At 38.8% G+C, this 12673-nt stretch overlaps 2 protein-coding genes across 11 annotated transcripts in view; one reads left to right on the plus strand and one right to left on the minus strand.

Moving 5' to 3' along the window:
* Positions 1-5168, minus strand: part of INVS (inversin) — a 156367-nt gene extending 151199 nt beyond the window's left edge. For 5 of the 7 annotated variants that reach the window (XM_082468568.1, XM_082468569.1, XM_082468566.1 and 2 more), the window contains exons 1-2: positions 4981-5168; positions 1925-2054 (exon numbers count right to left, since the gene is read on the minus strand). In XM_082468568.1, coding sequence (XP_082324694.1) covers positions 1925-2030 — 106 coding nt within the window. In that variant the 5' untranslated portion in view covers positions 2031-2054; positions 4981-5168. The remainder of the gene's footprint in view (positions 1-1924; positions 2055-4980) is intronic. The other 2 variants (XM_082468571.1, XM_082468570.1) reach the window with 1 other exon arrangement.
* Positions 5169-5324: 156 nt separating this feature from the next.
* The window catches only part of ERP44 (endoplasmic reticulum protein 44), an 86296-nt gene continuing 78947 nt past the window's right edge, over positions 5325-12673 (plus strand). For 3 of the 4 annotated variants that reach the window (XM_082468717.1, XM_082468720.1, XM_082468722.1), the window contains exon 1: positions 5331-5570. In XM_082468717.1, coding sequence (XP_082324843.1) covers positions 5514-5570 — 57 coding nt within the window. In that variant the 5' untranslated portion in view covers positions 5331-5513. Of the gene's footprint in view, positions 5571-12673 lie in introns of all 4 variants that reach the window. The other variant, XM_082468718.1, reaches the window with a different exon arrangement.

Raw genomic sequence — 12673 nt, forward strand, 5'->3', positions numbered from 1 at the left:
ATGAAGGAACAGAGAAGGGATTTTTAAATAATGGAGACAATAGAGCATGTTTAAATGTTGATAAAAGAATATAGAATAGAAGAAAAGGTTGATGACATAGTAATCAGAGGTTTAAAAAAAATGGAACAAGATCCCTGAGAAGATAGGAAGGAATATAATACAGAGTATGTGTGGAAAAACTGATCTTTGACAGAAAGGGATATTTGCTCTATTTTAGCAGGGAGACAGAAGAAGATGGGTGTAGCTGTAGGTTGATTTGTAGATATCGGGCTGAAAGATGAGGGAGTTCCTATTTAGTGTTTTCATTTTTGGTAAGAAGCATAAAGCATTAGCAGAGAAGGGAGGGAGGGAGAAGCGGCAGTCAGAGTTTTGGTAGAGTGAGAAGATATGGAACAGTAATTATGGAGAAATGTAGTATGATGAACAGAGACTGCTGAGTGCCTTTTTGATATGGGTAGTCTTAAATTTAGGGTGTTACAAATCTTCCAGACAGGTTAAGTTGTTCAGGGCTTGGCAGAGGTAGATGGATTAGGTCCATCCAGAGCTGGGATTGCAACAGCCAGGCGTAACAGATGAGAAGAAACGGGAGTTTTTCCAAGGGAAGGATTTTAATAATAGACCATGGAATCAGGACTGAATAGGGACGAAAGTAAAGACAGAAGGAGACTGATGGTCGAAAGTGGAGAAGATAATGGATTGGGGGTCTCAGTGACATTGAAAAACTATTGTTCTCATTAGCAAATGAGCTGGAACTAATAGAGTTTTAGTTGAATGGTGGATGTTTGAATGAGTGATTCAGAGGTGGTGGAAGATGTCAAATTCCAAACAGTAACTGAATGTAGGTAGCTGAGGTAATGTGAGGCTCACATCTCTGACAGAGAAGAGAAATCTTTACAGAGAATGTGGTAAAAGAATTTTGTCTTTGAAGATGAATTGGAGTTTGTTTAGTAGAGAAGAAGGTAAGGGGGTAGAAGGTAGAAAAGGGGAGAAGGAACAGATGTATAGAGAAAACTAAAGACAAAATTCATGGCATACTGAGGAACAGAAAGCCTAGCCAGCAGTTAGGGTGCATGGGTAGAAGTTCCTGGAGAAACTGGAAATGTAGGGCGAAAATAAATTCTGAAAGAATAGGTATGGAAGTTCAAGTGGTGTTGACTTGATTTTAAAGCCCAGGTTGTCAATCATAATGTCACTAGACACCGGTATGTATAGAGATTACAAATAACAGAAATTTTTATTTTATTTATTTTCTTTAGGACTAATGACTTGTAAACATGTGGATTTGTGGTTTTTACAATTCTGGAATATTCTTACCCACTGTCTTTCTCCTATTCACTTTATTCTCTAGAACTTCTCTAGAAAGTTCTTCTAGAACCTCCATATTGGACCTTTCCCTCACTATAAGATAGGGTGAACACAATCAATTTCAATCAGTTGAATCAACGATATGGAGAACACTGAATCAATTTTAAATCATTAGTAGAAACTAACACACCATTGTAAAGCAATTATACTCCAATAAAGATGTTAAAAATTTTTTTTAAATCATTAAAATTTAAATTATTTGTAAACATTAGTACTTTGGGTATATATCAAATGTTATAGCTCACTATCCAATATCTCATTCCAGAGCTCTGCTGTTACAAAGATGAATTAATTCTCTTAGCACCTTAAAGTACATATCCAGATTCAATGCCAAACACACAGATATTCCTCAAGTACTTTTCGTCTAGTCTTAACCTGTATTTTTAAGTTTCAGGACTTAATTTCTTTCTTGTCCAAGTCCTGAAACCAAATATAAACAATAATGTATTTCCATTAAAATGTGTAAGTAAATTGCAAATTAAGACTAAGATTAACAAACTTCCTTAGCACAAAGAGTTATTTTTAAAGTTTCTGTACTTAAGGGGAGCTTGGAGCTTACCTATGATAAGCTTGTGAAGAGCACCCTTATCTCCATTAATAGCAGCAGCATGAACTTGGGATGCTAATGAGGAACCAGGAAAGAACAAGTTCTCTGACCTGTTCATAGTCTTCTCAACAACCGGAACAACCTGAAATGATGATGCAACCAATAAGTATCTGTAGGAAATCCATCTCATCAGTTCTAAATGGGTACGTTATAAACAGGGTTTACTAGAAATATGTCACCAGGATTCAAAAAGTCTACAGTCCTAGTCTTAGAATTGCCATAATGGAGTAAACTAGGTGACCCTTTGTACAAGTTGCTCATCTGTAAAATGAAAGGATTAGATGCTTCAAGACCCTTCTCAGGGGCTGAGAAAAAAAAAAAAAAAAAAGGCTGAATATTTAACATTAGACACAGGGTCCAAAAGTCACAGTGACTTGTTAAGTTAATACAGGTGATTTGATTCCACAGAATACTAAATATTAGAATTGATATTGGGAATAAAGGTGATGACCAAGCCACAAAATAGCTATGATGTGAACTTAATTGTCAGGTTAGAATTACCTAGATTTAAGCACTAAATTAGAAGGTACCTCATTCTTTCTCTCATGCCCACAAAAGGAGGAATTTATATTTGTTCTCCCCTTGTGTCCACCAGGGAAATATACCTAGTTAGAGATCTTGACCTTAGGAACTTAACTTGGAAACCACATCATTAGGATAAACCATGTTTCATTAAGGAAAAATTTTGCTCTGACTGGTAGTCTCATGTGGTCTGATAGAACCTTCTAGAAATGCATTAGCTGCATAGGAAAATAGTGAGTTCCTTATCATAAGAGTGTTTAAGCAGAGGCTGGATTATGTCAGAAATGCAGCAGGAAGAATTCAAGCATCTGATGGGAAGGAAAGAGGGGTAGTTTCATCAATGATCTTAAACTTCCATCCTAAAGCGAAGATGCTATATCAAAGTTCCAAAGTTGAATGCCTACAAGGATCAGGGAGGTAACAAGGGCAAGAAACACGGGGAGTCATGGGGAACATGGCAAACTGGAGCGTACATACCTATCTAAAGGGAGCAGCTGTTAATTAGCTACAGTTAGTATCTGCAATAAGGGTAAGCAAGCCCTCTCCTGATTTTACCAGAAACTGACACTCCAATCTCTGTGACTCCCAAGGATCTGAGAGCTTTGTAAGATAAATTTATCACAACTCATGAGCTAGTACTTGGCTGTCATTGATGAAGATTTTTGGTTCAAGCTCTGCCTTAGAGTGAAAGCATTTTCTTAATTTTGGTAAAGTCAGCTCTTCATGGCTTTATTTTGCTGACAATTTGAGTTAACGTGTTGGCAGAAATTATGGGCGTTTTGAGAGACTCTGTCATGTCTGAGCATGTCTGTCATGTCAGAAAAAACAGTCATATGCAGGATTATATTAAAATGACTTGAAAGAAGCTACAAAACAGGGGTGGAGGTGGAAACACGGTAGAGGAGTAATTGCACTTGGGATCAAGATCCAGTTCTGTTAATAATATGGAGTGAACACTTAGGCTACCTCAGCTCTGCTTTTCTGTAAAATATGAAACATGAAATTGGTAGACCAGGTTGATCATTCAACAAGTTGAGTGCCAACTATGTGCTAGGCACTGTACTGAACTCTAATGCCCATCACTTTAGATTCTAGGTAATCAGAGTTTTAGGCACATCAGAATCACAAAAAACTTTTGAAAATAAACTAAAAATTGTATCTCAGTTATAAATTGGGTTGGCCAAAAAGTTCGTTCGGTTTTAAGTAACAATAAAAGACATTTTTCATTTTCACGAAGAACTTTATTGAAAAATGTATTCACTAACCAAATGAAATTTTTGGCCAGCCCAATATATTTATATATACTTCATCTCATAATTCTTAGCATTTAGCACAGTAACAGGTGGTGTTGTTCAGTGAATGTTTGTTGAATGAAAAGTCATAGGCTGAGTGCTAAGTCCAGAAGGTGAGCAGGGTCAAAGTTTAGTTTCTTGGAGTAATGAGTTCATACTCATGAGTCTCCGCTCTTTTTTAATTCCTCATTTCTATCTCTCTGTCAGAGAGGTCGCTGAGTGGTATAGAGATAAGAACACTGGACTAAGAGAGAGGAGACCTAAATAAAAATCTTGGCTCCATCACTGTTTAATTTTGTCAGCCTGAGAAATCCATTCTTTAAGGTTCCCCCTCCCCTTTTTTTTAAGCTCAAATGCATACGTATTTTTTTTTAGCGCTAATGCTTTTTGTAAATTTTTTACAGATGAAAATCAAAACCACTTTCTTAATTATGAAATGCTATACAATGCAAAGGTATAATCATCATTAACTAATTATAGAACAAGCCAGTGTAATAAATGCTCTAATAATTAAAACCATAGAAAACTAGTGGTGCTGTAGTCATAAGCAAAGGAAGAGTAATTTTGATTAGGACCAAATGGTTGGTTGTTTGGGACGTTCTCAGAGATGGCGACATTTGAGATGGCTATCCAGGTAGAGAAGGGGTTAGGGCCATTCCAGGCAGCAGGGAAGCTGAAGCAAAGGCAAGGAGTAGGGAGAACCACAGAAGAGTCAAATGCCTCACGGCTACTTAGTTGTGATTGTGTGGCTACAATTGGGGGCACGTGGACCTGGCTGGGTGTTAGTAGATGAGGCTGGAGAGCTAACGGGGTCAGCCAGGTTGTTCCTCAACTGCTTTGGCTAACGAATTTTTTAAATTATCCTGCAGGTGTGATCCATGCATTAGTAGCAATCACTCTCGCGCTGAGCTTTTCAGTTTACAACGTGCTTTCCCAGTCCATCCCACATCTATTCCTTACAGGATCCCAAAGAGACAATTAGGGGTAAGTCATTGACACATTCCACTGAAACCCAGAGGGGTGGCTCGGGCTTTATAATGCAAGAATTAGCGCAGAGAGAAGAGGCAGCAGGCGAGGAGGCCAGTGATGGGAGGTTCAGGCCACAGCCCAGGACAGGAGGGTCGTGAGTTTGAGGCAGGGGCCAAGCAGTGCAGATCGATAGGAGCCTCCCCAGCCAGGCCCCCTCTTACTCACCCTCGCCTCCTCCAGGACTCACGTCCTGGGGGCGGCTCCAGGAGGCACGACCCCCGCTGGGCCGCCCCTCCTGCCAGGGCAGGCCACTACATCCGGCTGGGACAGAGCCCACCGCGCTGAAACTGGCGGAACCCCTCGGAAGGCCGCCCGAGACTCTCGACCGCACAGCCTTCTGGGAATTGTAGTTCCCGCCCTCCGCCCTTTCTATCCCACAGGGCCCCGCGCGCGGCGGGCTCGGTGGACCAGGGCCGAGAGCCTGATGGGAAAAGAGTTCTTGGTGCCCAATGACGTGCTCTTTGAGAATGGGGCAGGACTACATATTCCGATGTGCTCCGAGATAGGCAGGACCCGGAAGTGAGGGTGTGCAAGGCCTCTCTGGAAGTTGTCCCGGGTGTCCGCAGCTGGAGCTCCGGGTCGAGAGGACGAGGTGCCGCTGCCGGGAGAATCCTCCACTGCCGCCGGCTCCCGGAGCCCAGCCCTTTCCTAACCCAACCCAACCCTGTCCAGTCCCAGCCGTGGACCCCGGCGTTACCATGAGTCCTGCCGTCTTCCTATCCTTACCCGACCTCAGATGCTCCCTGCTGCTCCTGGTGAGTGAGTGAAGGAATGACAGACCCTTCGACAGACATTCTTTCCTATCTTTTCCCCTGGTGGCGAGGAGTGCACCCTACCCCGCTGCCTTCATTCTCGGCATCCGTCCGTCAGCTTCCCAGGCCCGGGGTTCCCGAGGCCTGAGAAACCACGGTCGGAGGTGGGACCTATAAACCGGAGATTATTAGCCCTGGGAGAAGGATCTGTGGGAGGGTCACGGCGAGCAGCGCCCCTTCCCCTGGAGTTCGGAGGTTGTTTCAGTCCAGAGGGGTCATGGACTTGGCGGTAGCCTGAGTACAGAAGGTTGGGGCATAGACCTACTGTTCCCTCCCACCCCCTCTTTTTGGGAAGAATGTGAGGCCGACAGGTGCTGGGGTCTTGTGCATCTCGCTCTGGAGCCCTGAAACGGTGCCCGTGTCGGCGGAGCCCTCTGTTGTGGCTTGATACGATTGGTTGGGAACCCGGAACTGGAAATTGGTTTGGTGTCCACTGGGGGAGTAAAGGTTTGAAGGGTGGAGGCTGTGATTACCAGAAAGCCTCAGCTCAGAGCCTCCCTCAAATCTGGTTATACCTCCCGAAATTTAAGCAGAGTTGTTCTTCAGTGCTCCTGATTTGTGAATGACCAGGTTTTCTGCATGCATATGCACTTATTCCTTAACTTCCTCACCGGCTCAGCACCATCCCATCTTGTAAAGGAATCTTCCTCCAGTCCCTCTTCCTCCAAAGTACATCTTGAGGGTGCAGCCTAAGTAATCCAGGCTGCAGGTCAAATTGAGACAAAAGTGAAGGACTAACTCCATGTGGTAAAATGATGTACCTTTAATTGAGCTAGTGTTATAATACGATATTTGAAGTACTTTAATTGTAGTAGGTTTTTAAAAAGCTAAATTTAAGGTGAACACTAAGTCGAAATCACTCTTGACAATGTAAAAAAATATAATTAAATGACTCAGAGGAAGGCATATAGCTGGTTACTGGCAGAACTGGGATTTGAAGCAGATCTCTTGACTCGCAGTGCTTATTCTGCCATATCACGTTACATTTTTAATATTTGTGTTTGAAATAGTTTCTCTCTCCCTCTCCCTTTTCCCTCTCTCCCCATTTTCCCTTCTCTCCCCTCTCCTTCCTCTCTCCTCTCTCTTTTCTTTGTGATTTTCAAGTCATGTTCAAAGGCCTTTGAATATTTGGACCTTTTCAGAGGAAAAGTGCTGTAAATTAAGGGGAATGTCAAAGTACTTTTGAGAACTAAAAGTTGCATATAAACATGGTCATGTTAAATGATGAAGTGTCTTAATGGGACTTCTTATAATTATATGGTAATGAATGGCTTCTCTATAGAGGAAAATACTCTGTAGAGAGCTGTTTCTTGGTAATTGCATTATACTCTGTGGCTCTCTTCCTTCTAGAAGTACTGAAATAATACTCATTGTTATCAGAGACCACTTTCTCTTTAAGGATAATAGATACTAATCTTTCCATATCCATAAACATGGCCTGAATTATGAGTTGTTTACCAGAAATTACTTTTAGGTTACAAAAAATATGAAGGGCAAAAAATCTTAAGAGATTGGAAAGAAAAGTTGAAATACTGAATAGGAAAACGACATCAGATGCACTGTTTGGTTGTAGAGCTAAGTTTAAGAAGGAGAAAAGAATTTATTTTGAAATAACTCATGCTTTTTATAGAAAACCTACAAACCCTGTTAAGCATAAAAAAGTTTTTTCTAATACTTTTAAAATCTAGTTAACATTTTGTATACTTATCTCTCTGAGTAAATGTAGAGGGATAGAAGACATTTTAGAGAATACCTGTAAAGGTTAGTAGGCTGGAAAATAAAGCCCAAGAGAAGGTTTAGTAAGCCAGAGTTACAAGTCGAGCTAGATTCAGTTTGAACACAGTATTTACCAAAGTAGTTTTAATAGTCATATACCAGTTAGCAAATATTTATAGAACATCTGTCTGATCACAGTTTGAATTACTTATCTAACTAGCAGTTCTGTTCTAGTGATGGAAACTGCTTACTCAGTATCCCACCTGTCTAAAAATATACCCTTTATCTTCTCCAATGTGCTTTCTTCCTCCTCCCTCCAACTTCCCCTCTCAGACTTCAAGTTTATTCCCTCCCACATACAGCCATTGAATATCCAAGTTTCCCCCTAGCTGAGGTCATTTTCTCCCTTAAATGGCCTGCTATAAAAAGCCATATATTCTCTTAACACAATAATTTTTTTTTTTCAGGTAAACTCTACCTCAGCCCTAAAGAACTAGATCTATTGAGATTTAGTGGTGTTCATAAGATAACAGCAGAAACATAAAATCCTAAACTTCTGCAGGCAGGTAGTTTTTTTTTTCCCCCTGATCTCAAAAGCATGTTGGGACATATCATTCTATGCCTAAAAAGCCTTTCTGGGATGGGTAACTAAACACAGAAGTTCAATGTGATAACTTTTTTTCCCCCTGAGCTTTTATGTATAGATATCTTTAAAGTCAGGGTCTTAGAGAATGAGTTCTTTTATTTCAGGCTTGCTTTTTGAAACACCCCTATTGCCTTTAAATTATTTTTAAACTCCACTGAATTTGCAGCATGTCTTGGACAAAGTGCGGTAGCATAGGGGTGCACTGATTTTGGATAAATCAGAAGAAAAATTTGAGTCACCTGGCAAATGCAAAGAGGCATAATTCTCCTGATACCTTTTCTGTACCTCATGAATATTTATTGTTTCCGTAACGGTTTGAATTGATCCATTAGATATGTGATTACAACTTTAGTTTCTGAACTGTATAATCTCTGCCTCCATAACTGTTCATCATATTTTGTGAATGATTGGAATGCTGGAGACAGCAATGTTTCTCTGCTAAAACCCCATGTATATAATGTCTGGATTGGGAAATTCCTTCCCAGTTGTGTGCTCTTTTAAGGAGAGCTGCCTGAAACAGAGGAAAGCACCTGGCCAGATGTATCTTGGCATTATCTTTTCATTTTGCTATGTGACAGTCATTACTTGGCAGCTTATAGGATAAGTTAAAGGTACATTTCATTTATCACTAACCAAAGAATCAGTTACTTATTAATTAGCCCTTTTCTGCTTATCTTTCTGCCTGAGATGGGTTTATTCAGGATTAAAAGTGATCATTTTCCCCTTAAATTAATTATTTCTTAGCAGTTGTTCTTCTTGCATTGGTTGTGTACAAGAGTTTTGAAAAGCTGAGATAAGAGAAATAAGACTAAATTGGAATGAAGTTGTCTGATATAGCCTAAATAACCTTCTGTGGTTCAGAGGTTTGTAACCTGCTCCAGTTGCTTTATTGAGAATGCTTTCTTGTTAATCTCTTAATGGTTTATGTTTATAGATCATAAGTTGTTACTAGCTCTAATTGCCTTGTGCCTGGACATTAAGGCTTTTACCATTATTGCTCCTGGTTTGTTCAGTATGTATAAGAAGCCAAGAAGAGTTTGCTTAGGAAACTAAGTAAATCAGAGAGCTAAGTAAACATTTATTTAACTTTATAAGTACCTTAAAAATAAGTACAGTAGAATTCAGAGATGTCAGTTTTAGCCATTAGTGCCAATGATAAATACTGATTCCTACCTTCAACAAGAGTACTTTTGGAGACATGTAGTTCCATTCATAACTCAGTGAGTTATTTATCCTATTGATATGACTTGCCCCAGATCAGTGGTTTACAAAACTTGGTGGCTCATTAGAACCGCCTGGGGCAGTTTTAATACAATGATGTGTAGGCCCTATATCAGGCTAGCTATATCTGTGGGATCCAAACATTGTTCTTTGTTTGTTTGTTTGTTTTTAATTCCCAGGTCATTTGTTTTTTCTTTAGTATGTCTCTCTAAAAGATAAGAATTAAACAACAAAGGAAAAACCAGAATACCATTATCACATCTAGAAAAAGTAACTGAAATTTCTTTGTGTCATCAAATATCTAGTCAATGTTCAGATTTTCCTGACTGTTTCAAAGAAAAAAAAATTTTTTTTTTTAAACAAATTGAACATTCAAAGCAGGAGCCATATAAGGTTCATACATCCCAATAGGCTTATATGTCTCTTATAAAACTTTACAAATCTAAAGGCTCACTCTCCATCTCATTTTTTTTCCTTGTAATTTATTGTTGGGGAAACTGGGTCCTCTGTCCTGTAGAATTTCCCACTTTCTGAATATTGCTGATTGGTTCCTCATAGTGTAGTTTCATGTTTCTCTGTTTCTTTTGTTCCCTATAAATTTGTAATTAAATTTACGTGGGCTTAACCATCAACTCAATGTATGGTTAGGCATTTGTTTCATTTAGCTTTCAATTTTCAGGTTTTTAAAAAATATCTTCTAATATATAATTATGTAAAATTTACTGCTTCCAAAGCAAATCTTTAAAGCAAACTAAATCATCTATCCCTGTCTATTCTACTGTCTTAACTTCCTCCTAATATAAAATTAAAAATTAAAATTAAAAAATTAAAAAAAATTTTTTTTAATTCTTCTGTTTAAAAAGAAAATGTAAGCAATCTACTTGTACTTATATATGTGTATATTTGTTTCTCCCTCCCCTTGATAAACTCTAGCATATTATTCATACTTTCTCTGCCCACCTCTTTCTCTCCCCTTTTAAACTCTATAAAGTGTATCCTAGAGATCAGGATAGAAATATTCCCTATTTCTTTTAAACTGCTTATTGCTCCTCTGGGTAGATGTGCTACTATTGTTTCCATTATTTTGCTTTAACAAATGTGTTACTTTGCAAAACTACTTTTGCTAGTGTATCTTTGAGATAGATTCCTGTAATTGAAGTTGCTCAGGCAAATGGTAAATGTATTTGTAACTTTGTAGATGTTGCTAGATAGTGGAAACTCCTCTCCACCTGGAGTTTTGCCGTTTTGACTTCTCACCAACAATGTAACAGACTTTTCTCATATCCTTGCTAATAAGGTTGATGTCAAATGATTGGGTGTTTGTCAATCTGATAGGTGAGAAATGGTATCTCAGTGCATTTTAACTTGATTCTCTTTTCATGTGAGCTTTTTTATGTGTAAAGGCCATTTGCATTCTTTGACACGGAGTTCTTAACCCTTTATCTCCTTAGTTGATCCAAGGATGCAGCCAGATTGAGAAGCACTGGAATATATTACTCTATTCAGTAATATTTCTGATGGGTTAAAACGTGTAAAAGCCTTGGAAAAGATGTCTGATTGTCAGTTATTGAAAACATTTCCCACACTATAGTAGCTCAACTTGTAGATGCACTATATTTTACTTCATCGTTTGTTAAAATACTATTATTTTAATATAAATTACGGTATTTTTAATATAAAATATGGTTATTGGTCATCTCCAGCTTTTCACAATTGTAAAAAAAAAAATGGACAAATGATACATATACAATGATGTTCACTGCAGATCTCCAGATATATCCTCAGGTTAATTTTCCAGAATTGTATTTCTTAGAGCCTATGGTATATCTTTTATTTAGGATTTCTGATACATTGTACAAATTTGCCCTACTGAAAAGTTGTACAGACATTTATTTCTGTCAACGGTGTATGAGTGGCAGGGCAGGAATAAAGACGTAGACATAGAGAATGGACTTGAGTACATGGTGGGGAGGGGGAAGCTGGGGCGAAGTGAGAGTAGCATCAACATATATACACACCAAATGTAAAATGGATGGCTAGTGGGAAGCAGCAGCATAACACAGGGAGATCAGCTCGGTGCTTTGTGACCACCTAGAGGGGTGGGATAGGGAGGATGGGAGGGAGGCTCAAGAGGGAGGGGATATGGGGACATGTGTATGCATATGGCTGATTTGCTTTGTTGTGCAACAGAAACTAACATGGTATTGTGAAGCAATTATACTCCAATAAAGATGTATTTTTTTTAAAAAGGGAGAAACTCTTTGGTATTATGCAAACAGAATAAAGCAATTTTTCTGGAAAAAAAACCCAAAACAAAACAGTGTATGAGTATGCCCACTTCCTTACACTCTAGTTACAGTGGGTGTTTTTGTAGTCTGTGCCAATTTAGTAGACCAAAAATATTATCTGATTTAAATTTACGTTTCTGTGATTACAACCAAAGTTGATTTTTTTCATATTTATTAACCATTTATATTCCTGCTTGAGTATGTATGTATGTGTTTATGTTAGTTGCCCCCTTTTCAAAAAATTGTTTACTCATTCTTCTTCCAGTAATTCAGAATAGATGTGCTCACAAGATACAGTTTAAGAATGATGGAAAGTGTTATTTCTTCATGTAGTGTCCATTCATGAGGTAACGTAGTGCAAAGAATACTGGACTAGCTGTCAGGGCATCTATGTACAAGTTCCACCTCTTCCATATACTTGTATCCTTGGATAAATCACCTAGCTAAATTTTTTAGTCTATAAGTTAAACATACTGGATTTGATGATTCAGTGATTCTTTGTGTAGTCTATTATGTTTTTTAAAAAGGATATTCCTCTAACTCCCCTAATTAATAAATTTATTATTTGATTGGGTATTTCCTCAAAAAATCTGCTAGCTTTGCAGGTCTGTGCCCCATCACTCTGCTATCCAGTGTAAGGAATAGCATGCTTTGGTCACAGCTTTTCTGATATTGCTGCACTCTACTTCATTTAACCAAGTAAATGAAAAACAGTTTGACTTTTCACAGCATTCAGTGCTCTTTAACCTACCTTTGATTCCATAGAGAGGAACTACCTATGGCCCAGATTGCAGGAGCTTTATTTCTTTGGTATTATTCTTTCCTTTACTCCTGGCGTTTGAATGCCTGTTTGCTGTCTGCTGTGGAAAAGAAAAAGATAATTGAGATTCATATCATGCTTCCAAGGAATTTATAATTCAGTGGGGGAGACAAGATGTATATGTAAATAATTAGAATTCCAAAATGAAAGTGATAGGTACCCTTAAGGTATTTGTAGAAGTGGGTTGTAGATCTTGCGATACAGAAATGTGGCGGTGAGCCTGGGCATCACCTGGGATCTTCTTCCAGTGTCCTCACCCCAGGCCTACTAATTCAGAATCTGCACTTTAACAGTGTACCTAGCTGATTCGTATATGCGCATTAAAGTATGAGAAGTACAGCTGTAGATGTTTGAA

The sequence above is a fragment of the Balaenoptera physalus genome (genome assembly GCF_965194825.1).
Source record: "Balaenoptera physalus genome assembly, chromosome: 7".
Lineage (NCBI taxonomy): Eukaryota > Metazoa > Chordata > Mammalia > Artiodactyla > Balaenopteridae > Balaenoptera > Balaenoptera physalus.